A 27,793-nucleotide genomic window follows, 5' to 3' on the forward strand; every position below is an offset into this window, starting at 1 on the left:
TTGGATGCTCCACCTCTGGGAATGCACAGTGAGCTCATAGGCTGTGTGTGCTGGTTCAGGCCTCACCTACTATTCCCAAGTGGGCCATCTGCACACACCTCCAGGCCCCATCACCGGGGGCTATGCCCTCTTCTCCCGGGATGCCTGCCCGTGCAGCTACTCTGCGGGCCCCAAGAACTGAACTTTCCACTGATGCCTGCTGGTCTGGCCGGGGCGCTGAGGGGCTTGTATCCTGCCCCCTCCACCTGGCACCAGCCCAGCACCTGGCAGGAAGCACGCACAGACATAGCCACAGGCTGCAGGGATAGGGATAATGCTTTTATATTAGTTTTTCTATAACAAGAAAAATCAGCTTTGAGATTTTTATCATTTTTTTCCTTAGAAAAGAATAAAAAATAAAGCCATCCGGAACTTCCCCCACGGGCCTGAAGAATAAAGGTGTCTCCTAGGTGCAGCTGGGCCCTTCCTCCCTGGCTCAGCCCAGCCCCATCGCCTCTGCTTCACTCCTGCTCCAAGGCCCAGCAGCACCCAAGGGGCTCTCCCGTCCTGCCTCCGCTGGGCTTACCCATTGGAAAAGTGCCTGTGTCCTGCCAGGGCGTGGCAGGGAAGGACTCTTAGCAGAGTGACTGCCCAGCACCTGGAGGAGCAGGATGGGCCAGGCCAGGCCAGCAGTCCTGAAGGCTCCTGTCCCCAAAGGGTGCGAAAGGAATAAAAGCCAGCTCTTGTGAGTTCCAGAGGGTGGCAGGCACCTGGCCACAGAGCATGGAGATACCCTTGTGTCTTCTCCAGGGAACGGACGGACAGATGGACAGGGCAGACGGCGAGCTGCTGTGGCTGATTCTGGCTGGGGCAAGAGCTGTCTGTGGCATAGGCTTTGGAGGGCTGTTTGCATATGACTTGTGCATGTGTGTGCGTGGTGTGTACACACACATACACATGTCAGCAGGGGGAGGGAGTGGGTGCCTGTGTGTGCTAGGGCAGGGGCAGACCCTTCCCTGCATGATTCAGAGGGTGTGGCAGTGGTAGTGGGTGTGTGGCAGAGACTGTGGTGGTTTGGAGGGCAGTGTGTAACGGGCTGTGTGTGGCTGAGCTGGGTGTGTGAGGGTGTGACGTGTGTGCACGTGTCTGGTCGTGGGACATGCTGCGGGAAGGGGTGGGGATATGAGACTGTCGGCCTGTGTCATGTGGGATGCCCGTGTGTCCAGCTGGGTGTGTCTGTGTGAGCACAGCCGAGTAGGGGGCTCAGCGCACCGGCGTGTGCTGCAGAAAGGAGTCCGGCAGTTCATCGTCCTGCAGAACAAGTGAGAGAGTCAGGGGCTAGCTCAGGGCAAACCCGCCACCCCAAGCAGCCTGAGGGGGGCCTGCTGTGGGAGCCCTGCTGGAGGGGCTTTGGACAGGCCAGGCTACTGTGAGGAGGGAGGGAGCGTGGGCCCTGGGAGCCCAAAACCAGTGGGGCGCTCATGCCACAAGGCCCTTGGGTCCCACCAGCCACTCCCCGGGGCCTCTCCCAGAGCCCCACTCCATTGACCTGAGATGGGGCAGATTCTCACCCACCCCAGGACTCCATAGCCCCTCTCATGAGGGCTGTGGTGTCCTCACTGAATGGCCCGTCATCTTGTCGCCAACCCCAACTCTGTGTGAGGACAATGCCTCAGAGAACGGCTCCACCTTCATACTCCCGGGCTCTGGGAGCTGAGGAAGGTGACCCCCAAGCTCAGCCTCTTGCCAGTCCCTCCACACGTGTGGATACCCACCCCTGTGTACACTCTTCTCTCGCCATCAACTTGCGCCCCTCTCCCGGCTCCCTCTGTCACCCACCCAAGTGGCCCTCAACAGCCCCCTCTGGTTCCTCTTTGCCCCAGGCCCTACTTCAGTCAACACTCAACAGTGGCCCAGCAGCCCCTCCCACAGCTACGCCCTGGCCCTGTGACCCCCAGCCTGGCTCACTCGTCACCACCTCTCCTCTCTCCTCAGACCACACCATCGTTCCTGGCTCCTCTCCAACATCCTTCTCTGAGTCCCTGCCCACCAGCCCTCCTGTCTGCACCTCCTTCCTTACCCAGCCTGATCCCGGGACCCACGCCTGCAGCCAGCCTCCAGCCAACACACTCCCTTGTTCCTTGCCCTCCTGTCCTGAACTCTTGGCTGAAAACCCAGCTGTGGGTGGATCCACCTGTCCGTCTTCTCCATACCTGTGGTCTGCGGAGCACCTCCCTGCTGCACAGAGAAAACGGAAGACTGGAGGCATCCGGCTGACATGGCTTCACATCCGGCCACCAAGCTACCAACCTACCTGTGACAGCAGCCACCCTGCCCTCTGTCCCTCCTGCTAAAGCCAGCAACTTCTATCATTCCCACGGGGGCCCTCACAGTCAGCTCTTTCCTACATCGGTAACTCCCCCTCCAGGCCAGTCTCTTCCCACCAGCACCCAAGCCGGCCCCTTCCATTAAGAGGATGCGTGTGGAAGATGCACGTGTGCGTTGGGGCATCTTCCCAGAGCCCCTTACACAGGGCTTCCCTCGAGAGGCCTTTGCTTCCTGTGAGGCTCAGAAAATGAGCGCTTCCTGAACCTCACACCCCATTCCCACCTCTGCCCTCTCTCATCTCTCACAGCCAAACTTCTCAAAAGGCTTGTCTGCAGTGCCTGGACCCACTTCCTTTCCAGCCACTCTCCGCACCCCAGCTTCCCCTGTGGCTACAAAGTCACAGACAACCTCCAGGTGGAAAAATCCAGTGGGCACTCCACAATGCTCAGCCCCCTCAACCCCTCAGCAGCACTGACACAGCCAAGACCCCCACTTCTAGACAGGCCTGTGCATGCACGCATCATGTGTACGTGTGGGCAGGCAGGTGTGTATGTAAGGGCCTGCGTGTGTGGGTACGTATGGGTGTTTTGTGTGCATGTACTCACATGCATGTACACATGTGTGTGCAAGTATGTACATAGTCTAGGCCTGCAAGTATGTCATGGAGTACAAGCGTGTATGTGTGTCTGTGTGCATGAGTGTGGTGTGTGTATTCTGCCTGTGCATGGTTTGTGGATGTGAGTACATGTTGAGACGTGCGTGCACATGAATGTATGTGTGTTGGTGCATCCGTGTGCATTTGTGTGCATGTGCACTGTGTTACATACATGTGCAAACGCCCTCTGGCCATGGCAGTCTGGGGTTTTCCTACCTCTTTTCCTAACTTCTCTGTCTCAGTCTCCTCTCCCACGTTGCCTGCCCGCCTCACTCACTCTTTCACGGCAAGCTTCCCCAGCTCCCTGCAGCTTCAGTGATTGTTTCAAGGCTGACAATGCCTGGAGCCCTCTCTCCAGACCAGACCTCACTCCTGAGCCCAGACCCACATGTTCAGTGCCCCCCGGGCACTCCCTTGACAGCACCCACACCCTGGGTGAGAATCTTCTGGAAGGTGTGGGCCTCCCGTAGGCGTCAATCTTTCACTCAGGGCCTGGTACATCCCAAGTGCTCTTATAAATTTGCTAAATGGGCAGATGAAGCAGAGGCCGGAGGGTGAAGAATGGACGGAAAGACCCCTATATCGGGATCAGGAAGGGGAAAGAGCAGTGACCAGAAGTGTGTGCTGCCCCACACAGGCCACATACCTAGGTCACATCTGGGTCACCTTGTCACTATCTTGTTTCCTCTTCCTCTTCCTCCTCCTCCTCTTCCTCCTCCTCCTTTTCCTTCCCCAAGTGGCCACGGTCCTTGGAAACGTCACCAAACTCAAAGTTGCCTTCAATGTCCAAGACCTGCAGGTGCTTCAGCCTCCGGAAGGCGCTGTCCACCACGGAGCCCACAGCCAGCTTGTTAAACCTGTGGGAGCGTCAAGGCGGAGTCAGTGCCAGGAGCCCAACCCCCAAGGAACCCTCCCTTCCCCGAACTGGCCTCTCCAGAAGGTAACAGGGGAGGGAACGGCCCTCCTGGAAAGTGGTGCAGCAGGCGGGAAAGGCCAGGGCCTGAGAGCACGGTGCATGATGGAAGGTACAGGCTGGTCAGGGCAGCCGCAGCTTGGGGTGGGACTGGCACTGGGCCAGTCTCTGCAAAGTGAGGGGTCTGTCTCTGCACACAGTCTCACTGTTATTTTGGAAGCCACATCTTTGGGGGCTGTCTCTATGCCATCCCTGGCATTAACCCCAAGGCCTGAGGCTCCTGGGCCGCGGTAGCCAGGGGTCACCACAGTGCCTGATGTGGAGTGGCACACAGGCAAGGCCAGCGCTGAGCCGGGCCAGGGCCACACTCAGGGGTGGGAAGGTGGAGGCTGTGGCTCTGATCTCAGGCTCCTCACTCTCTGTGCTTCAGCTCCCCTGCAGATGCCTGAGGCACATGTCAAGCCATCCTGATGTCATCAAGCCCTGGGCCTTCTGGGCAACTAAGCTCCTGGGAGCACACACTGCTCTTCTCTGCCCTGTCTCCTTCTCTCTGATTTGGGGTCAGGGATTATGGGAAGTGCTGGGAAGAACCATCCTGGCTCTGCTGGATGGAAGCCCCTCATATCCTCAGGGAGCTGCATCCCTTGAATCATTCCAAATCTCCATCTCTTAGCCCCAGAACCCAGGGAGGACCTGAACATCTATCCCTGAGTGTGAGGCCCGGGCCTAGCCTGGATGACTGCAGACACAGCAGTCACCTGCGCTCTCAGGGCCTCAGCGCTCTCAGCTGCAAACCAGGAAGACGCTGTCCGGCATCCTTTCTGCCACAGTAACATTCACAACACCCGTGAGCACTGGTTTCTAACGCTTCCAAAGCCCTTTGACAAACCTAGGAACCACATCAGGCCTGGCCAGACTGTCCCCACCCTTGAGAGCTGAGCTGTGGTTACACAGTCAGCAGTGGAGCCAAGCTGTTCCCACGTGAATCAGCTGTCCCGCTGGAGCTGGGGCAGACCCCACGGGGGTGTGTACAGGGCCTCGAGTGGCCTCCTACCTGAGAAAGATCCCCTTGAGGTTGGGTGTGGAGTCGAAGGCATTGGCGGGCACCGCACTAATCTTGTTGTTCTGCAGGTATAGGTACTCAAGTGACTCGGGGAGCCCCTCGGGGATCTCTGTGAGCTGATTCCCGGCGATGTCCAGCAGCTGCAGGGGCGACCAAGGGAGTCAGGGACTCCCACCTGTGCAAAGCACTTAACAGCTTACAAAACTCCCACCAAGTCCCCAGCCTATCTAAATCTAACAACAACCCTGTGTGGAGGAGGGGGTGTCTATAACTATCCCCACTTACCAGATTGGGAAATAGAGGCTCAGAGAGGTTCAGTGATCTTTCCAAGATCACATAACCCGTAAAAGGCTGTAGCTGGGTGTGCCTGACTCCAAACCAGTATTCTAATTGATGAATGTCCTACCCAGCTTCTTGTGCCTTCCCACATAAACTCACAGCCAAGACGTTTGGGTGTCACAGTCCTACCTCCTGACACACTTGTCATTCCCATTAGACTTTGTCATTCCCAAAGATCTCAAATGGGCAGAGCCCAGGGCTCCTCCAGACTCTGAATCTCGCCCCACTGGCCCTGGATGGGGCCGTGGCAGGTGCTCGGGTGGGACTGCTCATTTATGGACCTCAGGGGCCACATGTACAGAGGCCAGGAGCAAGGGCGTAAGACCCACAGTGACCCCAGCACAACAGCCAGGCCCCAGGCCGTTCTCCGATCATCACATGCCTGGCATCCAGGGGAGGACAGTCAGGGAAGTGGGTTCCCACAGGGAGCTGCTGAAGCCACTGGGCGGCCCCTAACCTGGAAGCACCCCACCTTCCCGCCCAGGTTCTCTGATGAGTTTCCTTTTTTTTTTTTTTTTTTTAATTTGAGACAGGGTCTCGCTCTGTCGTCCAGGATTGAGTGCAGTAGTGCGATCATAGGTCACTGCCAGCTCTATTTTCCCTAGGCTCAAGTGATCCTCCCACCTCAGCCTCCCAGGGTAAGTGGGAATACAGGTGCATGCCACTGCACCGGGCTAATTTTTTTTTTAATTTATTTTTTTGTAGAGACCAGGTCTCACTATGTTGCCCGGGCAGGCCTTGAACTCTTGGGCTCAAGTGATCCTCCTGCCTCGGCCTCTCTAACTGCTGAGATTCAGGCATGAGCCAGCGTACAGAGTGGATTTCTCTTTCACCCACACTGGTTGAGTTGGGGGTTTTGTTACCAAAGTGAACTATGTGCCCAGGCATCCCTGCCTAATTCTGACCATGTGGTCACAGCAGCCACATCGACTGGCCAGCCCCAGAAAGCATGAGTAGATCCCCACCTCCAGCCCTCTGCAGACTGGTGAGGTGGGCCCACAGCTCAAGCTGGCCCCTCTACCTCCCATCCCAAGGCCCAGACTTCTCCACACACCTACTCCTGTGCCTGCAAAGGGGTGAGCTTGACTCTCCCATACATACCACCTAAACTGGCCCCTGGTGCCCCTGAGCCTGGGGCCCCTACCTACAGCCATGACCCTCCTTGCCTCCACAGCCCTTCTCAAACCTGTATCTGCAGGTGGTGAGCTCAGCTTGGCCATAGCAGCTGTACTCTGCCCCTCACTCTTGTACCTGCAGGTGGGCTGGGCTCACCCTAGCACGCCAGCCACACCCTCTGCCTGACCCCACCTCCTGCCTCCCCTAAGGCCTAGCTTCGCCCTAGCCAGCATCCCCACAGATACCTGAAGGTGAATGAGCTCAGTCTGGCCATACCAGCGGAACCTCCCTTACCACCCAGCCCTTCTCCTCACCCTTCAGACAGGTGGGCTCAGGGCAGCCATGCCAGTACCCCCCTCCATGGACATGGCCCAGCATCCTCCCTTCCGCTTACCTGCAGATGGGCAAGGTCCACCCAGGCGCGGGGGCCCAGGGCCCGGCTGCGCAGTCGGTTGCTGGTGAGGTACAGCTCACGCAGCTGGGCCATGCCCGCCAGTGCCCCTCGTGCCAGGGCAGCCAGCTCATTGCGCTTGACCTTCAGCACATGGACATTTCGAGGCAGCCCAGGTGGCAGCGTGTGCAGCCGGTTGCCCGACAGGTCCAGCGAGCGCAGCAGGCGCAGCTTGCGGAAGGCGTCGCGGTGCATCTGCGGGCTGGTGATGCGGTTGTAGCTGAGGTTGAGCTCCTCCAGGAAGTAGGTGGTGGCAAAGTCTTCGCGGCCGATGCCTGTGATCTGGTTGTGCAGGATCATGAGGGTGCGCACGCGGCGAGGCAGGCCGCTGGGCACGCGCTCCAGCGCGTTGTTGTACAGGTGCACCGTGTGCAGCCGCTTGAGGCCCTGGAAGGCCCGCGGGTGGATGCCCTGCGCCTGCAGCTGGTTGCTGTGCAGCAGCAGGTACTCCAGGCTGCGGATGGGGGTCAGCACATCCGCGTCCACGCTCCGGATTGCGTTCTTCTCCAAGTGCAGCAGCACCAGGCTGCGCGGCAGCCCAGCTGGGACCCGAGACAGGTTGTTGCTGGACAGATCCAGGTACTCCAGGCTGGAGAGCTTCCTGGGGCAGGGAGGGAATTAAGACGGTTGGCAGGAGCCCACATTGTGCTCGTTTCCACCACGATTCCCAAGAGAAGCGGCTGGGGAATTGCCACTAGCTCCTCCCAGCTCTGCCGCTCACTGACTGTGGGCCCTCAGTCCTCGCTCCTGGGGTTGACTCAATGATATTCTGGTGTAGGAAGGATCCGGCATTTTCTGACACACAGGAGCTTACTTGAAGACCACTGTTTAACCTTTTGATAGCCTTTTATGGCTACCTTGATCCCTTATAAAAATGAAAATGTATTTGCCTTCAACAAGAATGCCCAAGTCTATATTTCGTACCAAGAAGCCAGCCTCTGCCAATGCTTCTTTATCTCACTGGAATCTCGGAAGGCCTTACTTCTGCATAGTTCTTGTTCCCAGGGACAGAAATGTCAACAGAGGCACAAGGCTTAAAGTTCCTTCTCCAGGGAAGGTGGGCAGGGGGACGTGTGTGAGGGGCTGGGCTGGGTGGTTGGCCTGAAGGAGCTTCCCGGGCCCCGTGGTCACGCCAAGGACCTGGTGAGACAAGGACTCACCAGAAGGTCTCATTGTCCAGACCCTCGTCAGTCAGGTAGTTGTTCTGCAGGTACAGCTCGCGCAGGCTGCTCAGCTCGCTGAAGGCCCCTGGGGGAATCTTCTCCAGCTTGTTGTTCTGGGGGATGAAGGGAAGGGAGGAGAGTGTGAGGAGGACTGAGGGCAAGGTCAGGGCCTCGGGATGAGGTGTGGAGAGGAGTCTGGGAAGCCACCAGGAAGGGACCCATGTGGGCACCTGTGCCCATGTGGGCCTGAGCTCTTCCCCTGCAGGCCCCCGCCCCAGTGCCCTGGCTGTGGGGTCTGCTGTGCCCCTCCTTACTTCTCCCCTGCCCACCTTGAGGTGCAGCTTGTACAGGGCAGGCGGCAGGTGCTTGGGCACGTGGCGCAGGAAGTTGCTGGACAGGATGAGGACCTCGACGTTGCTGGAGCCGTTGAACATGTTGTCCGGCAGCCCGGCGTCCGCCAGCTTGTTGTTGTGCAGGTACACAGACCTGCGGGTCAAGGCACAGGTCCTCACCCAGCTGGGCTCCCTAGGCCCTGTGCCAGCTCACCTGGTGAGCCTCCAAACCCTTGCCCAGGCTGCTCTCCTTCCATCCAAACTCAAGAGTAGAGAGTCAGAAGGACCTCAGATGTTGCCTACACAGCCAACGGAACTAAGGACCAGAAGGAGGCCGTGCCCCACCACAGGTGGTCCCATAAGCTAGTGGGAGAAATAGGATTTCCTGACCCCTGGCAGAGGCTCCCCCACACCTTTCAAGGTCTCAGTGGACCCCTGACCCTTTCAGCCCTGGAGTCCTTGCCTGACTTGCGGCCCATTCATCCCTGCCTGTCAACCCCATGCAGCCTGGCTCTGAGTTCCTAGGACTTCCTAAACACAGGGCCTATCTCTGCCTGCCTCTTTGGCCCTAGTGCCAGCATAGGGTCTGTCTCAGAGGAGGTGACCCTCATCCATTCAGCAAATATAGTGAATATATTATGTAATATATTAAATATAGATATATACATATACATATATGAGGTATATAAATAAATAGATATACAAGATGCCAGAGCTGTTCTAGACTGAGGGCATAACAGTGGACACGACCAATGAGACAGACCCTGCCTTCGTGGAGCCAACATACTAGAAGGAGGGAAGATAAGGAACAAGGGTCATCTGTGACAGACACAGCTCAGTTTTGCTGTGTGGGCTCTCTTGCACCTCCATCTGTGGGATGGGGCCATGCACAGTGGCCCTGGGGTCCTCAGACAGATGGAGAGAGTCAGTGAGACGGCAGACGCAGGGACGGAAGGGCACTGGGGTTGTCCAGCCCCCAAACTGTCCTGGGGGCGGCTCCCCAGCAGCCCCCCACCCCGCCAGCACCACCCTGCTCTCTCTCACACCTATGCCGCGGGGCGGTCGCTCCTCCTAGTGCAGCTCAGTGAAGGGCAGTTCTGCCTGTTGAAAGATGCTCCCCTCCCCCCAGGGTTGGGAAAGTGGGGATATCCTCACTGGTTCCCCACAATTCCTGTAGACCACACTCTCTGTCCTCGCCTCCTGGCCCAAGTTGTCCTCCTCTGTTAGGGCCCCTGGGTGTCCCTTCACCACAGCCCTGAGCACAGGGCCTCCTTCCAGGCCTGTCTCTGCCTCACACAGGATGGCCGCCTCCGCCTCAGCCCCTCCCCTTGCCCCAGCCCAAGCCCAGACCACCCCCGACCTCTGACCTCAAGTTTGGCTTCTGGCCAAAGGTGAGCCCATAGATCTTGGTGAGATAGTTGGCAGCAAAGTCCACACTGATCAGGGCGTTTGGCAGGAAGCGGGGTGCCAAGGTCAGCTGGGAAGGGAAGAGTTGGGGCCGAAAGAGCAATGGAGGAGCAGAGGCCAGCTGTGGGTCCCACTGTCTGCTCACCACCGGGTCCCCTTCACTGTGTCTCCCTGCAACCAGGCCATCTTTCTCAAATTGAAACCTGTCCCACCCCCTGCAGAAACAAAACCCAAACCTCTCTGGATCTCCTCAGCACTCAGCTTGGCATTCAAGGCCCTCAGGACTTGTCCCCTGCCCTGCCCGTCCTCCTGGGTTCATCCCGAGTGGATAAGAGGTAGAGGCGGGTGTGACTTTTATACCTGATCTTAGCCAAAAGGCCGAGAAGTGATAGGTGTGACTTTAAGGTTGCTCTGGCTGCTCCAAGAATCGGGGGCAAGTGAGGAGGCAAGTGTCCAGGTGAGGAATGGGGGTCAGTGCGGTAAGAGCTGAGGACCTCAATGGGATTAGACATGGTGAGGAAGCTCAGGGCCCAGAGGCACCATTTGTGGCTTGGACCAGTGGGGTCGTAGGTGGTTGGAGATGCCCCTTACAAAGCTGGGAAGACAGAGGAGGACTGGGTCTGGGGACTATGGGCGGGAAGCTGTAGCTTCCTTCCACTGGGAAATGTCAAGGAGGCAGGCAGATCTCTGAGTCTCAAGTCCAAGGAGTAGAAAGGGTTGGAGACAGCCACTGGACATGGCCATGATGCAGATGGGAGACGGAGTCTGGGAGGGCACAGGTAACCTCCAGAGAGTGGAGAGAGAGGAGGGGCTGGGACAGCGCTCTGGAGCATACCAAATATTTGGAACATGAATACCTTTGTGCCTTCACTCATGACGTTCCTTGTACTGCAGTGCCCCCCCTACCCTGGGGCCCCTGCCTAGAATCCTATTACCCTCCATGCCCCTGCTCAAATGCCATCTCCTCCAGGAAGCCCTCCAGGTATGACTTCCCCAGTGGGGACAAGCTCTTCCCCCTCTACACTCCTGTGGGCCTTGGCTTCTGTCTTCATGACCTGACACACTCTGATGCCCTGAGTTATAGGCATGGGGTCCATGTCTTCCCCACCTCCAACCCGGGGCCATGTCTGAGCAGCAACAGGGACCCAGCAGCCAGTCCAGAAAGGCCCTGGTGAAAGTTCATGGAACTCAGGGAAGACAGTGCCTGGAGGACAGGGCAGCATACCCCCCACCCTGCCTCGAGCCCCTCACCTTGTTATTGGCCAAGTACAGGTAATTGAGGTTGGTCAGATGCTCAAACGCCTTCTCTGGGAGCCCTTCAAAGGACAGGCATCGGTCAGAGCCCTGGATGAAGGAGACGCTACAGGGAAGCATAGCAAGCACCCACCCTCCTCCACCAGCCACCTGCCAGGACTGGGGAGGCAAAGGCAGCTCAGATCCCCTCCCAAGCAGTTGGCGGGGCCCGCCCAGCCCTGTTCTTTCTCCTTGCTCACATGAGCCCAGGCTCAGAGGAGCAGGCAGTTACTGTCTACTGAGGGACTGACTCCTCACTCTGAGCGGGGATGAGCCCTGAGAGGTCAGGCCAGCAGCAGAGCACCCAGCCTGACCCTTTTCTGCCAGGAAGAAGTGCTCCCCTCTGGGAGAGCCCCAGAAGGTCAGAGCCCCGTCCACAGGCAGGTGGGCTGGGCCGGGAATGGCTCCACACAGGGTGGGGCTGCGGCTCTGGGCCTCCTCACCACCTGGCTCACCCCAGCTCCATCTGGCAGATGAGTCAGGACTCGGCTGCTGCCGGGAGCCCTGCCAGGCTGGCCTCTGACCCTTGTTTCCTGGCTCCAAGACCCCCAGATGCTGGACCTCACCCACTATCTAACAAGAGGGAACAGTTATATAAACTGGCATGTCTCTCCACGGAACACCCTGCTGCCGCTGTGTAAGATGACGGTCAACGAGAGGCTTTAGCAACGCGAGAGAGGCGGCCGAGCTGACGGCTAAGAGACGCAGAGCAGGCTGTGATATCATAGCATGTGTTCAGCCACGAGTTTAAAACACAAAGGAAAAAAGACCACCGGACTGTGGTGATGGCTGCCCCACTAACTACAACTCAGCCAATTGTACCTTGGAATTGGGTAAATCTTATGGTATATAAATGATACTTCAAGAAAGCTGCCTTTTAAAAAATGGAAACAAATACACCAAAATGTCAATAGTAGTTAATTCCAAGTGGCAAAATTAGGAGAAATTTTCTCTTTCCATTTTATTTTACAAAGTTTCTATCCCAATCAGATGTTATTTTCATGATCAGGAAAAACAAAATCTTTTTAAAATATGAGGACTCTACAACTCTTGGGTCCTAAAGGCCCTCGGAACCGAAGAACCTGCGACAAGGTTCCAGAAGCTCAGCTTCTCTGAAGCCTCTCTCCTGTGCATCCCCCAGGTCTTAGAAACACCCGACTGGGGCGCACAGGAGGGATCAGAAGCTGGTTGGCGTGTAAGAGGTTTTCTCACTCTAGAGAGATTCTTCAAGCAATCACTATGTCAACAGACACAGAGGTTTCCCAGTTTTCACATAATGAAGATCAGGGATCCAAACTTCTTCAGAAAGCTAGAGGCACCATGTGTCCCATTGGAATGGCAGACTTTGCAGCCATTGTTGCATAAGGATTACACAAACTGAAGAGCAGGGGAAATATGAAAATGTCCCTTCATCTGATCCACATGCATGTGGCAGCCCAAGGCTTTGTTGTAGGAGCCATGACTGTTGGTATGGGCTAGTCCATGTATCAGGAATTCTGGGCAAATCCTAAGCTTTAGAAGGAGAGAGGCTCTCTTGGTCTTGTTGGAGGAGCTTGTTTTAGTTAGACAGCTTTTTTCTTTCTTTCTTTTTTTTTTTTTTTTTGAGATGGAGCCTCGCTTTTATTGCCCAGACTGGAGTGCAACAGCAAGATCTCAGCTCACTGCACCCTCCACCTCCTGGGTTCAAATGATTTTCCTGCCTCAGCCTCCTGAGTAGCTCGGAGGCTGCTGAGTAAGCACTCGTCAGCACGCCAGGATAATTTTTTGTATTTTTAATAGAAACAGGGTTTCACCATGTTGGCCAGGCTGGTCTCGACCTCCTGACCTCAGGTGTTCCACCTGCCTTGGCCTCCCAAAGTGCTGGGATTACAGGCGTGAGCCACCACACCTGGCCTAGTTAGACATCTTGAAACACGTCACCTGAATGCACTTGATGATGTCCACTTTCTTAAACTGTTCAGATGAAATTAGTTGTAAAGAAGACAGGGACGTCTAGGGGAAATGTCAAGGAGGCAGGCAGACCTTTGAGTCTCAAGTGCAAGGAGTAGAAAGGGTTGGAGACACAAGGATGGGAGGGCACCGGGGTTGTCCAGGTAACCCTGATGTATTCCCAGTTTGCTACAGAATCTCATGTTTTGGATGTTATATAAGGGTCCTATTTTCCCCAGTTAATTTACCTTTTTTCTATCTGTCTTGTGGACTGGCTGGCTCTTTTAGAACTCTGTCCAAAAGTGCATGGAATATAACTTGTAAAGCCTCCCACAACTGATATTACCTATGTGTGTGTTTAAACCAAATTTAGAAAGCTTGCGATAGAATTGCACAGTAATAATATTTATTAAAGAATCACAATTGTAAACATGAAAATAACTTATGGATTCTAGTTTAGTTCTTTTGTAATTGCAGAATTATATTTTTGCTGCTGTTGTATTAGAATCATTTTGAAATGTCATCTTGAAATAGAATCATGTATTTTAACTCATGCAAAGGTAAGTGAACACTTTAAAAATGTGTGTGTTGCTTATTTTCTCCTTAAGAATTATAAACATTTAACTAAACAAATGACTTGTAATGGAATTGATGAATGACTTATGAGCATGCTGGTTTGGCCAGACAGTATACACAAACTTTCATGTACAGAATGTTATTACACTTGTGAAATTCTCTTGTCTAACCGGAATTTACATTCCATGGTGATAACATGGTATATGTATTGTTATTAAAGTAAGTGACTATGTCAAAAAAAAGAAGAAGAAGAAGAAGAAGAAAAATACCCGTGTGGTATTCAGGCAAGAAGAGGGAGCCCCTTGCCCGTGTGGAGCTGGTTCTCATGCAGCTCAACTGCTAGCCCGGCCCGGGCCTGCTCTCTTCCATCCACACCCCAAGATCCACAGGGCCAAGCTCTCCCCCGGGCACCCAGCATTGTTCAGGCCCCCAAGGCCCCACTCAGTGTCCCTGACCCTGGGCTCTGGGCAGCCCCTCACCTCGGGAAGTCAGGCGGTTGTTCTGCAGGTTCAGCGTCTCCAGCCGGTGCAGCCGGGAGAGCTCCTCAGGGTAGATCTTTTCCAGCTGGTTGTTCTAGGGGGTAGGGGGTTGCGAGGAGGCAGCATCAGCCTAGTGGGGTGTGCCCTGGACTCCATTCGTCACCCGTAGCTCCAGTCCTAGAATCCAGTCCACCTGCTGGGTGCCTCCCTTGGAATTCTCCCCCATGGCAGCAGACCCCCAGTGCCAGCTCTGGGCCAGGTCTGGATATGGGCTCTGGGGCACAGCAGTGACCACAACAGTTGTGTGGGTCCTGCCTTCAGGGAGCCCACACACGGACATCTATGGGCAGTTCAAACTCGACATGCTATCTCCTCCAGACCTGCTCCTGGAGCCTTCCCACTTCGTGACAGGCAGCCACAGCTGCTCCCCAAGTCAGAAACCACTTTTCCTTCCCCTCCTTGGCCCTGCAGTCCCCCTTTCCCCTTGGAACACATGGAAAGCTGGGGCAGGTACCACCTCCTCCAGAAGCCTTCCTGGATTGGGTTGGGGCTGGATTAGGAGGCTGCTCTGGGCCCCACACACTGTCCTTCCATTTCCATCTGGTGCCTCTATCTGTTTAAGTCTCTGCCTCGCCCACTGACTATAAGCACCCAAAGGGCAGGGAACCCCGAGCCCTGCCTCCATGCGCAGCCCCCACACAGGACCACAGGCCCAGTGCAGGCGCTTGAGAGAGCTGGTGTGTGGATGAAAGAGCAAAGAAAGCGACAGTAAGAGCTGTGCTCAGCATGGCCCTTTCTCTCAGTGGCTGCCCTGGCCTTGGGCTACCACAGCTGCCAGCTCAGACCCACCAGTGTGGATGACGGAAGGCAAGTCACTCTCCCGCACCTGGCCTGATCGCCTCTGGGAATGGGTGCCGCAGCCCCTCCATCTCCCAAGGGCTGCTGGGTCACACAAGGCGAGGATGGGTGCGCCTGCACTCCACGGTGCTCCCAGTCTGGACACTGTGTCCCACCTCTCAAGGTTCCAAATTCTAGCCTGCCCCTTGGCTGGAGACAGCACTCCATCCTAGGAGGCCCCACAGTATTCTGTCAGGTCTACATTGCTCTGGGGTTTCCTGGCCTTGTAACGGTGGCTGTGCATTCAGAGGGTCAGCTGCTAGGCAAGTCTGCGTCCATTTTCAGACAGAGCCTGGCTCCACTTGGCCCAGCCCGGACGCTAAGTGAGCAAAGGGGGTTTTATTGTACTAACACAGTGCTCCGTGACTGGGACATCAGGAGGGGTGTCACCTGGTGCAGCCAGGGCCCCAGGAATCTGACCCTGTGGTTGGGAGTGGAGAGCCGCACATACTGGAGGTTCTGGTGAACAGGTTGCTGGGAACGTCGGGGTTCTGGGATGGGAGCCAAGGGTGTGTGGGCAGCCCCGTGACCACGGGTGCAACGCGGACCTCACCTGCAGAGACAGGTGGCTGGTGTGTTCAGGCAGGTCCCCCGGGAACTCACGCAGGTCGATGCCGCCACAGTCCACGACGCCCTCCTGGGAACAGGCACAGTCTCGGGGACAGCTGATCGCGGCTGGGCCAGGCCCAGGCTCCTCAGGGCTCAGGACCAGCACGGGCTCCTCCTCCGCAAATTCGTTCTCTTCAGGGCTCAGGCTGTGGCCGCCGCTTCGACCAAATCCTGGGGCTCTCATGGCAAGCACAGGTCCCAGGTGCAGCTGTGGCGGCAGCAGCAGCAGGAGCAGCAGCGCCCGGCTCTGGGCCATGGTGCCTGCAGGGGGTGCCGAGTCAGATGCGCCTGGGCGCCAGGGCTGACGGAACCTGTGAGATACAGTGGACACAATTGGGGCCCTTGAAAGTCATGACGGGGCCCTCCTGAGCACAAAGCAGGGCCCACTCTGGGCCGTCTTCAGAGCCCAGCCGATGACTGACTGCCACCCTCCGCACCTGCCCAACCCCCACCAGGCTGCCCTCCAGAGGCCGGGGACCAGGTAAAGCCCTGTCCTCTGGCAGGTCTGCAAAACCTTCTGCAGCCTTCATGCAGCAGGCTTGACCCTAAGGAGTCTGTACCCCTATTTCCTAGAAGGGGAAGCTGAGACACGAGCTGGACTGTGCTGAGCCCTTGCTATCCTGGCACTGGTGGTGTGGGAAGACCCCGTGCCTCCTCCAGCAGCCACAGGCCATGGTAAGCCAGCACCGGCAAGGTGCGTCCCGGCTCTCCAGCTTGCCATTCTCAGGTCCTCCTGACTTGGTCCTGACTCTCTTCCAACTGTCCCCTTAACTGCCCCCAGTTCTACAGGACTATGGGATAGCTCCTCCCTCCAGGCCTGCCCCCAGTTCTGCAGGACTATGGGATAGCTCCTCCCTCCAGGCCTGCCCCCAGTTCTACAGGACTATGGGATAGCTCCTCCCTCCAGGCCTTTGCACATGCTGTTCCTTCTGCCTAGAATGCCCTTCCTCTCTCTTGTGCAATCAGCATTTTCTTTTCTAGGAACCAACTTCAGTGCTATGAACATGGGAAGAGGAGGAGCAGCAGGACACTGTGATGCCCTGGGGCTCCCCGTGACTGCGTTCACCCAGAGCTTAGCATTAGCTGGGTTGGGTTTTGAATAGCAAAGGTGTGTTCTTCCCACAGAGAGCTGTGAGCAACTCTCTGTGTCTGGACATAGGTCAAGCCCAGAGCCAGGCACAGAGAAAACATCAGTGACTACAGCTGCTGCTGCCCTCATGGCCTCCCAAGTCCCATTCCTGATGTGTATCCCCTCAGCTGCCCTCACCAGGGCTTGATGTGCTCAGTGACCACTGCCACCTGCCAGAGACCACTCCCAGGCATGGCCCCCGGGTCCAGCAAGGACGGGGCACAGGGGATGATCTCAGGCCCACAGAGGAAGGTGCTGGAAGATGTCATTGTCCCAGCAGTCCCGTGGCGTAGGCTTGGCTCCTGGTGGGTTCCTGGGTTCTCTTTACAGGGACTCAGACATCTCTGGGCTGTGATAAGACATGCTGGTAGCTCAGGTTCACTGACTCTCAGGTCCCACAAATCCCAGTTTGAGTCCCACCTCTGACTTGCTGAGCCTCAGTTTCCTTGTCTGTACAATGCAGATAATACATCTAAACACACAGCTTCTGTGGAGTAAGATAAGACGCAAAGCACCTGGCTTTTAGGTGATGAGGTGATAAGGTGATGCTATTAGGTGATGAGGAGCTGCTGTCACCACTGCAGCAATCACGCATAGGAACATGCGGCACTAAGTGAGCAGCAGGGACGGCGGCAAGGACCTGCTGGGGATGCCTCCAGCACGAGGGACATTCACTCCTGAGCTGAGTGGCCACAAGTCCTGGCTCAGGCTGAGCCTCTCTCCCTACCACCAGATCAGAAACCATGACCATAAAGCAGCTAGAAGGGTCTGGCAAGACCCTGGGCCTAGGAGGGTTTTGTAAACGGGGGAGCTTGACAATGATGTTAATGTCTGGAGCTAGCGGCCACAGCTGCAACCTTTGCTCTGGCCTCAGCTCTGGCTCTTATGTGACTATAATTGTCTAAACCTCAGCTTTCTCCCCCATCCTTGGGTATGATAACAACACTATCCTTGTGGGAAGACCATGAGGGGTCAGTGAAATGCATGTACTGCACATAGTAAGTGCTCAATAAACGTTAGCTTTTCCTGCCACTCACTAATTGTCTGTTCCATGCGCATGGTCTGCACCCCTGCCACACCACTGCTCACTCCAGAATCCTCTGCTCCTGCTCCTTTTCCTTCCCTTGTCTAGATCTTGTAGATCTTGCTGGGCTTTTTTTTTTTTAAGACAAGACCTCACTCTGTCACCTAGGCTGGAGTGCAGTGGTGCAATCATAGCTCACTGTAACCTGAGCTGCTGGGCTGAAATGATCCTCCAGCCTCAGCCTCTCAAGCAACTGGGACTACAGGGGTATACCACCATGCCAGCCAAATTTTTAAATTTTATGTAGAGATGGGGTCTCTCTATGTTGCCCAGGTGGTCTCAAACTCATGACCTCAAGTGATCCTCCCAAAATGCTGAGATTACAGGCATGAGTCACTTCGCCTGGCCCTTCGTGTGTGCTTTCTGACCCAATCCCAGGCCCACCTCCTCCCAGAAGATGTTGCAGACATTGTAGCTGCCTCTGAGTTCCTGCTGCCCTGTGGTGGCTGTGGGATTTCAGATACCACTTTGCCTCACTTGGTGGCTCAGCCAGTTATCTGAAGTAAGGGCCCATGGTGCCTGGGCCTGTACTGGGCACTGGGACACAGGTGAGGTGGAAAAGATCCTTGTCCTCCATCTGCAGGGGGCAGCAGACCTTGGTACCAACAACCACTCCCCACCCAGACTGGGGGTGGGCGGGGCAGCATAAAAGGGGTCCCAAGGAGTAGGAGGTCCTAGAGGAGACAGGAGGGGTGGCAGCCAGGCTTGCTTGACCCTACAGATCCACATGGTTTATGGAGACTCAGGTCTCAGCCACCGGCCCAGCAAAGAACCAGGGAGCCCGGCACACCTGCAGCTTCCAGGCTCCAGGGATCAGTCGGTAGCAGCAAGTGGCACCCACAGCAGCCCAGCCCTATGCTGGCTCCGCCACACCCCTGCTGCCCCTGCCCCCTGCCCCAACACCGGTCTACAGACCATCATTCCCGCAGCACATTATAAACTCCACAGCCAGCTCAACAGCCGGCAGGCAGCCCCTTGCCCATCTGACCCCACTGCAGTCTGGTGTTCTGAGAGCGGCAGTGTGGGCACAGGCCCAGGCCCCAAATTCAATCAGGGCAGAAGGCCAAGGAGAAGAATCCAGGGGAAGGAACTCTGGTCTCACATATCCTGTACACGCACCAGGCAGGCTGTTCTGCCTCCTCGCCTTCTGTTTGGTGTCTGTAAAAATCTGTAAACTGTATCCATAAAAATATTGAATTTATATTAACATTGTGCACCATACTGAAAATGTTATCATCACCACTTTACAACTCAGGGAGCTGAGGCCCAGTGGGGTCAGCCAGTGAACAGCTGTTAAGTGGCAAAGCTGAGCTCCCAGCCCACATCACATCAACAATGCTACGCTGCTCTCCCCTAGGCCAAGCATGACGGGGAGCAGGGGACCCAGACAGAAGACTCAGCGTGGCTTCTGCCCTTCAGAGAGCCACAGCTGCACTGGCCACTCCATTAGCCACTGGCCACACGTGGCTACTGGGTACTTGAAATGTGGCTGGTCCACATAGAGATGCAAGTGTAAAATGTGGTGTCCGTGGATTTCAAAGACGTAGTACAAAAAATAATGTAGGATGCCTCATTAATATTAATATTAATGACATCAAATCCCATTTATTGTTATATTGATTACATGATAATATTTTGAACAGGTGAAATAAATGTTACCAGTTTCATTTTACTTTTTAAAATGTGGCTTCTGGCTAGACAAGGTGGGTCATGCCTGAAATCCCAGCACTTTGGGAGGCTGAGACAGGTAGATCACTTGAGCCCAGGAGTTTGAGACCAGCCTGGGCAAGATGGTGAAACCTCGTCTCTCCAAAAAATACAAAAAATTAGCCAGGTGAGGTGGCATGCACCTGTAGTCTCAGCTACTCAGGAGGCTGAGGCAGGAAGATCACCTGAGCCCAGGAGGTTGAGGCTGCAGTGAGCCGTGATCACACCCCCGCACTCTAGCTTGGGTAACAGAGTGAGACCCTGTCTCAAAAAAGAAAAAAAAAATGGCCCCTCTAGAAAATGTTGCATTGCATATGTGACTTGCATTTATGGCTCACATTATATTTCTACTGGACAGTGCTGGTCTGCAGCTTTATGCATAAGCTGAGTATTATAATCCCATTCTAAGGGATGACTACCAGGCAAAAGGGAAAGGGTCATACAGGCAAGGGGGTCAGTGTGTGCAAAGGCCCAGAGGCAAGACAGTTCACACTCACGAGACTGCTATTTCATTTAATTCTCACAAGTAGCTCCCAACTCCATTTCTTAGACTAGTAAACAGAGGCTCGGAGCGGTAAAGTGACTCATCCAGGCTTACACAGCAGTCAGAGTTGGAACCCATGCCCTTCTGTCTCTAAAGCTCTCCACATGAGAAACACTCACGGCTGGCTGAGCTGCCCCTCTGTCCAGGGGTCTGAGTTCTTCCTCACCAGGTGGACTTCAAACTCCTGGAGACCAGGGAGCTCCCCTGCTCTTCCCCACACACCTCCCACACGGCTGGATACACAGAAGGGGCCTTAGGGGGCTTATCTTGCTCCATTCTTAGAAGAGCAAGGCGGGGTACAAATTAGCCAAGTGCCTGTGGGGTGTCTGGTGGGGGATAGGGACTGGGAGTGATACAAACGGGCACAGTTGCCACAACAAGCCCAGGCCACGAAGGAGAGATGTGAAGGCCAGGTTAGGGAGTGTGAGCCTTATCATTGGAAGATGAGGACCACTGAAGGGCAGGAGCGTGACACAGGGTGGACGTGAGGCTGTGCAATTGGGATGGGTGAGGGCTAAGGGGGCCTGACCCTGGCAGAGAGAGAGGTGCTGGACTGCAGGAATGGAGGGAGAGGTAGGAAGGACAGACAGGGCATGGAGAGTGGTCCCTCCAGCTTGGCCAGCCACTCTCAGGGCTGTGAGGTCCTGGGCAGGTCCAGCCCTACTTGCTGTGTGACCTTGGCCATACCACTGACCCATCTGCATCTAAATTTTCCTGCTTGTGGTTTTTTGTTTTTTTGTTTTTGTTTTTTTTTTTTGAGACAGAGTCTCACTCTGTTACCCAGGCTGGACTGCAGTAGCACAATCACAGCTAACGCAGCCTTGGGCTCCTGGGCTCAAGTGATCCTCCCACCTCAGCCTCCCGAGTAGCTGAAATTATAGGCATGTGCCACCACACCTGGCACCTGGCTAATTTTTTATTTTTAGAAATGGGGTCTCACTATGTTGCCCAGCCTGTTCTTGAACTTCTGGCCTCCTGCCTCGGCCTCCCAAAGTGCTGGGATTATAGGCGTGAGCCACTGTACCCCGCCTTGCTCTTCTAAGAATGGAGCAAGATAAGCCCCCTAAGGCCCCTTCTGTGTATCCAGCCGTGTGGGAGGTGTGTGGGGAAGAGCAGGGGAGCTCCCTGGTCTCCAGGAGTTTGAAGTCCACCTGGTGAGGAAGAACTCAGACCCCTGGACAGAGGGGCAGCTCAGCCAGCAGTGTTTCTCATGTGGAGAGCTTTAGAGACAGAAGGGCATGGGTTCCAATTCTGACTGCTGTGTAAGCCTGGATGAGTCACTTTACCGCTCCGAGCTTCAGTTTACTAGTCTAAGAAATGGAGTTGGGAGCTACTTGTGAGAATTAAATGAAATAGCAGGCTCAGCCTGTCACCGCTGGCACCAAGTAGGTGTGACATAGCAGGGGTTACTGTTACTGAGAAAGTAAGTGGGACCCACCGTCTCCTCCAACCCCCACCAGGGAACCAAACCTCAAGGCCCAAAGTGTGAGGTTAAGGTAGGACTAGAAGAAGGAAGGGAAAGGGAGACCCAAATCAAGAGGCAGATCCTCAGCCCCCAGCACTACCTTCCTTCTATACTCAAATTCCTTACAAATCGACTGCCCACCTGCTCGGTGCTGGGCCCCAAACAGCTGCATCTTATTGACTCTAATAGAAATCCTGGGACAACATGTTTGTCTTCCCATTCTGCAGATTTGGAGCTCAAGCAAAAAGGGCTGGCATTGTTGCCCATCCCTAAAAAGCTCCTGCTCAAATGCTCCCGCTCAGGGAGGCCTCTCCTGCCGCCTTGGCTGGGTTAGGGTGTTTCTGGGTGCTTCCACAGCAACCTTGGCCGGCTTTATCCTTCAAGTCTCAGCTGAGCCTGCCCTGTCTCCCCAAGCCTGGAGTGGATGCTGGGGAAATGTTTGCTGAATGAATGACTTTGTGAAAGGCAGAGTTGGAAAGGATCTTGAGATCTGCAATATGATCTGCTCTGACTCCCCCAGTTTGCAAATTAGTGTGTGAAAGCCAAGGCCAAGAGTAAAATGTGGGTCTTCTGACTCCTGCCCAGAGGCTTGAGTTGGCCTTGAAGACTGAGCAGGAGTTCTCCAAGTGGACAAAGTGGGAGAAACAGCCCTCTAAGCAGAGGCAGGGTGTGATCAAAAGGCAGGGGCGGGGCTAGAGGAGAGGGATGTGTGTTTAAGGAAGGGTCAACAGGGTGGGAGGCCTAGGTGGCCAAGGGCCTCCACAACCATGCTAGTGTTGGTGACAGGGACTCATTAAGGGTTCCAAGCAGGACACGATCAGCACTTTCATGTATGACTACACCAAGCCTAAAAGTGCCACCATTAGTAATCCCTTACCCTAGACTCAGGCAGAAGAGATAAAGTGTGCGCTCACAGATGACACGAAACACAGTCGTGTGACTCTGACACTTCTTAACTTGCACTCGAGGCTAGAGTAGACTGGGTCCTGGGCCCTAAGAGTGGACATGAGGGAGCAGAACCCCCAGACCAGTCCCCACGGGTCTTTCCCAGGGCAGTCCCCAGGCTCTTCTGAGTGACCTACCTCGGAATGCTGTGCACCTGCAGACCAGCCAGCCTCCTTGCTCACCATGAGCCCTCCTGCCTCACCGCTGCCTTCCCACTGTGGAAGGTTTCTATACAAAGGAGGGATAGGGGACGGGACCACCCAGGGGCTCTCCCGGTTCACACCAGTGGCGCCTCTTGGAGCGGAGCAGACCACAGCTTCCCCTTCCCTGGCCAGCCGGTAATCCAAGGGCAGACAGGTCAGTAATTCACCCCAAGCGCTGGGGGCGCATCCTCCGCGCCTCCCGGACCAGGTCAGTCAGTGCCGCGCGCACCCGGGCCAGGGTGCTCGCCTCTTGCTGCCGCGCCTGCTCCTCTCCTAACCCTGCTCCCTCTCCTAACCCCAGCCCCCGAGGCTGCTCCCTCTCCTAACCCCAGCCCCCGAGGCTGCCAGGAGCCTCGCCGCCCCGCCACCACCTCCTCTTCCACCTGACGGCACGTCAGGTATTCCAACGCCACGATCTCATCCCCCGCCCCAGGCCGGGCTGTGGCTCGGAGACCTGGAACCTGGGGCTTCCGCTGCATTCGCAGAAAGGCGCGGACCTCGCTCCTAGCGCTTCGCGGACCCCCACCCCCTCCTCCGTCCAGTTGTACCGGCTGGGAAGCAGCCGAGTAGACAGACAGACGGACTCCAGGCCGCCAGTGGTTGGCACTAAGCTGTGGCGGCACAGTGGCCGGGGAAGCCGAGCCCCGGAGGGGACCCACCCGGCGGCCGACGCGCCCTGGAGGCCAGATCTCTGCCCCTCTCCGGGCCTCAGTTTCTCTATCTGTAAAGAGGTGGAGGTTGGACTCGCTAGGGGGCCTGATGAGTCAACGTGGAAAGACGCGGGCTACTCCGGGCCCAGGCTCTCCTGACAGGGGTCCCCGCCCCTACACAGTTCCACCTGCCCCCCACATTCCCTGTCGCCCGCCGGAGTCCTCCCACTCCAGCCCCCGCCCCCATCCGCCCTCAGATTCTTTCCAGATGTGCGCAGCGGGAGGGGCCTGGGGACGGGGACCTGCCTCTGCTCAGAGAGGAGAAGGCCCCTGCCTGGGTCCTGACTGCGCAGGGGTCGCACTCCAGAGGAGGAGATCTCCGGCCGTGCCCTCAGTGCAGGGTCCTACAGAGGGGGTGAGATGCGGCGGCTCCGCCCCAGGCAGCTGCTGGAGCCATCCGGAGAGGCGGGGAAGTCTGAGTGCGCTGCCCGGGCTCAGCCCCTGGACCCCCGGCCCACCCTGGCCGCCAGAGCCCTGTACCTGCTGCGCCCCGGCGCCGAGCCGCGCCCAGCCGGCCGAACGCGCTCCCCCAGGCTCAGCTGCGCTCCGCGGGCTCGGGCTCCTTCCATTCAAGTCAAGCAGGGCGCTCCGCGACGCAAGTTTTGTTGTGGGTTTTCTCCTCCCCGCCTCTCTCCCGCCCCCCTCCCCCACTCCCCACCCCCCCGCGAGCATCTGCTGGACGCCGGCCTCCTTCGGACACAGGCGTAGGGTCCCCCCAGGCGCGGGCAGGAGAAGGCCTGCCCCCTACCCGCGCGGGACTTGGCCTGGCCCCACTTTGCGGGGAGGCAGAGCAGTCTCACCGACCCCTCTTAGCCCCGGCCGCCGCACCACGCCCCCCGAACCCCTACCCGGGAGACCGGGAAGGCGGGCTGTCTAGTCCACGACGCTTCCTAGTTCCCAGCCTTCCGCACTGGAACTGGACCCCCTTTAGGCCCCACACCTGAAAGGAGGGCTGGGAAGAGGGGTCCTTCGAGCCAGTGCCTCTGAGCTGTATCTGCCTCATTACAGAGGATGTTGCAACCGCTCCAGGCACGAGTACCTTTCCGTTCACTCTCCCACCCTGGGGTCCTGTGCCGTGGCTAATGGGGCCGTCAGCCAAGACCCTGCTGGGCCTCTTCCCGGAAAAGTTCCCCACGCTCCACCCCACCCTCCACTCCCATCCCTGTTGGCCCTGGGCCCACAGCCTGGTGAGCCTTGAAGAATGGTAAACTGGGCCGGAGTCGGGGGCATGCAGATCCCAGTCACAGAGAAACAGGGCGGGTGAACAGTGAGACCTCACGCCACCATATTGCTCCCAGGAGCTGCAAATGTTTCCAAGTAAAGGAGCATTAACTACTACCAGCTGAAGCAACACTGTTTGGCGCCAGGGGCTTCAGCGGTGGAACAGGCAATGGGGCTGGGCTTAGGTGGTACTTGGCACCTCCACTGTGTAGCAAGCCTCTTCCCCTTACCTGCTCTGGCCTGTGGGCAGGGCACCCACACCTGCCTCACCTGGCTGCCCTCCCACTGGAGAGGGAGAAGGATACATAAGTCACACGTGGGACCTCTTGCTCAACCTTACCCTGAATGAATGAATGAATGAATGGCCCCTGTAAAGCAGCTCCAGACCTTTCACTGGCTGGCACCCCCATGGCAGCCTCTGCTTATACCACATGCATGACGCCCGCTTATACCACATGCATGACGCCCTGCTTATACCACATGCATGACACCCTGCTTATACCATATGCATGACGCTCTGCTTATACCATATGCATGACGCTCTGCTTATACCACATGCATGACGTCCTGCTTATACCACATGCATGATGCCCTGCTTATACCACATGCATGATGCTCTGCTTCACAACTCTGCAAAGGAAGAACTGCTGCTGCTCCACTTTATAGAAAAGAGATGGCCTCAGAAAGGATACTTGACTGAGTAAAATGCCCATTCACTGGCAGAGCTGGGGTTTTGAACCCAGGTTTACCCTTCTCCACAGCCCAAATTCTTCCCATGATGGAAACAGGCAGGTAACTTGAGCAGGCAAATGTAGAGCCCGGATTTGAACCCAGGACTGTCTGTTTCCATTACACCAATAACTCAAGCACTTAGCAAGAATGGGGAGGGAAAATATTTTGCCTTCTTTGGCCTCAAATTCCAGTCCTTTCAGAGCTCAAACTTACAAGAGTTGGTATGATTCACAGAATTGGACCTGGACCAACACAGAGATGCATCTCGTGTCTTCTCCTGAACATTGAGCCTAGATTCAAGTAGAGCTAAAAGGACAGCATTCTACTAGCTTGAATACTTATGAACTAAAATTTTTAGGACAATGAGAGCCAGCACATATTGGGTGCCCAATAAGTGACAGGCAGCATCCTAAATCCTTAAAACATTTAAATCATCCTAACCCTGTGAGGAAGATATTCTCTATACCTTTAACTGCTAAGGCCAGGGTGTTTCAGGGGCCAGCTACACGGCACATCACACATCCAGTCCCCACCACCTCCCAGAGAAATAGGCTCTTCTGTGGAATGCTGAGCCAATGCCCACGTGTGCTTTGTGGTTGGCTGCTACTATGGACACAAGCTGCAGGAGGAATCATTTTGAGTGCCTCTGGTGTAACAATGGAGGCAATCTTGGTGCTCTAGAAGCAAATCCTCTTTCAGAAGGATTGTAAAGGCAGAGTTTGAAATTGAGGTTCCCTGAATCTACTTGTGCTGCTTCAGTTCCTTCATGCTGCCCCTCAATTTCAGCTCCTGTTTGATATTACTGAAGTACACAGTGTCAAGTACAACTTTAAGCTTGGAGCTGGGTTCAAATCCTAGCTAGGTTCAAATGAATATAAAAATAGTACCTACACCTCACAGTATGTCTAAATTGGAAAATGCAAGTATAGAACTTTACATAGTACCTGGCACATGGTAAGTGTTCAGTAAATGATAGCTATTACTACAAAACTATCACCCAGACCTGACCAAATAGCCAGGAAACATTATTAAAATAGAAATGGCAAGTGGCAAGAATTAAACAGTAACCTCTGCACTGCCCAGGACAAGTGCTTTCTAAATCAAAACAATAAGAAACAAGAACACTCCAAAGAGAAGGGAGGAAAGACATACATAGATACGGTAGAGAGAGCTAGGAGTAAAGAACGTTCTAGAAGGCTCTCAGTGGGGTTTGATGATGGGAAACAGGAGATGAGGAACAATGAGCTCTTGTTATGCCTCATCATCAGAGAAGAAAATAATTCCTCCTACTTTGAGCTGAGGGCTGAAGACCTTATTAAGCAGTAGAGTCCCAAATAGCTATGGCAGCAGCTTGATTTTCTGGACATTTAAGGAATCCAATTACATGGTGGTGTTTGGGGTATATGAATTCCATCTGAAGGACCTTGATGAAAGGCAAGACTCATCAGGGAACAAGAAGAAAATAATGAAAAAAACTTCAGTCCAAGTCAAGTACACAAGGAGTCTCCTGGACTCCTATAACATCTCATACAGACTCTTTATTATTGGAACTTTCTTGCTGTTTTTCCTCTTTCTCCCACTGGATTGTGAGTCCTCCAGGGCAAGAATCTCATGTTCTGTAAGCTCTCCTCTCTCACTGTAAAATACCACTGTGATAGGCAGAATACCTCCCTACCCCGCCCCAAATATATCCACACCTTAATCCCTAAAACCTTTGAATTATGTTACATGATGAAAGGGACTTTGCAGATGTAACTAACGTCATGGACTTCAAAATAGGGAGTTTATTCTGGATTATCCTGGTGGGCCTAATCACATGAGCCCTAAAAAACAGAGAACTTTCTCTAGCTGGAGAGAGAGGAGATGAAGCAGAAGGGGAGGTCAGAGACATTTGAAACATGAAAAGGACTTGACTAGCTTTAAAGATGAAGGGGGTCATGAGCTAGGGAATAAGGTAGCCTCTAGAAGGTGAAACACCCTGAGGCTGCCAGGAAGAGTACAGGGACTTCAGTCCTGCAGCAGCATGAAACTGAATTCTGCCAGCATCTGAATGAACATGGGAGCAGAGCCATCTTCTAACCTGGAGCCTCCAGATAGGAGCCCAGGGCAGCAACACCTTGACTTCAGCCTTGTGAGACCCAGAGCAAAGAAACCAGTCAAACCCAACCAGACTTCTAGGCTACAGAACTGTGAGATAATAAATTTGTGATCACTACTTTGTGATCATTTGTTTCAGCAACAATAGAAAATAAAACAAACATGAATAACTAAAACTGGTACACACTTGCCCACACACCATTTCACTTGATCTTCACGGCAAACATGATGGTATTATTGCCCCCTTATTTTGGAAAAGGGATGCTCAGGGAGGATATGCAACTTGCTCAGGTGACCCAGCTAATGAGTGCTTGGGTCAGAATTCAAACTCAGTCTTCAGGTTCCAACTCCAGCGAGAGTTGTCTCCCACACTGCAGCCAGCCAACTAGCTATTACCTTAAGCTAAATAAAAGTGGATGGAAAAAAA

General features: G+C 55.1%; 1 protein-coding gene and 1 pseudogene across 7 annotated transcripts; one reads left to right on the forward strand and one right to left on the reverse strand.

The window, feature by feature from the left end:
- Positions 1-305: 305 nt before the first annotated feature.
- On the reverse strand, positions 306-24,448 carry PODN (podocan). 7 transcript variants are annotated; one of them, XM_077956587.1, is made up of 13 exons: positions 23,797-23,892; positions 22,541-22,730; positions 18,862-18,917; positions 15,474-15,840; positions 14,024-14,117; positions 10,998-11,062; positions 9,707-9,816; positions 8,337-8,493; positions 8,005-8,120; positions 6,788-7,445; positions 4,930-5,078; positions 3,609-3,819; positions 306-1,290 (listed from the first exon to the last, which is right to left on the reverse strand). In XM_077956587.1, the coding sequence occupies exons 1-12, from the start codon at positions 23,883-23,885 to the stop codon at positions 3,636-3,638; spliced, it is 2,235 nt and encodes a 744-aa protein (XP_077812713.1). In that variant the 5' UTR covers positions 23,886-23,892; the 3' UTR covers positions 306-1,290; positions 3,609-3,635. The 7 variants fall into 7 exon arrangements, 5 of the variants coding, with proteins under 5 accessions (XP_077812713.1, XP_077812723.1, XP_014995427.2 ...); XM_077956597.1 differs by lacking the exon at positions 22,541-22,730; XR_013401878.1 differs by lacking the exons at positions 18,862-18,917; positions 22,541-22,730; positions 23,797-23,892 and adding an exon at positions 24,165-24,374 and having other exon boundaries at positions 4,930-5,113.
- LOC144338687 (HIG1 domain family member 1A, mitochondrial pseudogene) lies at positions 12,226-12,557 on the forward strand (annotated as a pseudogene).
- Positions 24,449-27,793: the final 3,345 nt, after the last annotated feature.

This window comes from Macaca mulatta, chromosome 1 (assembly GCF_049350105.2).
Source record: "Macaca mulatta isolate MMU2019108-1 chromosome 1, T2T-MMU8v2.0, whole genome shotgun sequence".
Taxonomy (NCBI): domain Eukaryota; kingdom Metazoa; phylum Chordata; class Mammalia; order Primates; family Cercopithecidae; genus Macaca; species Macaca mulatta.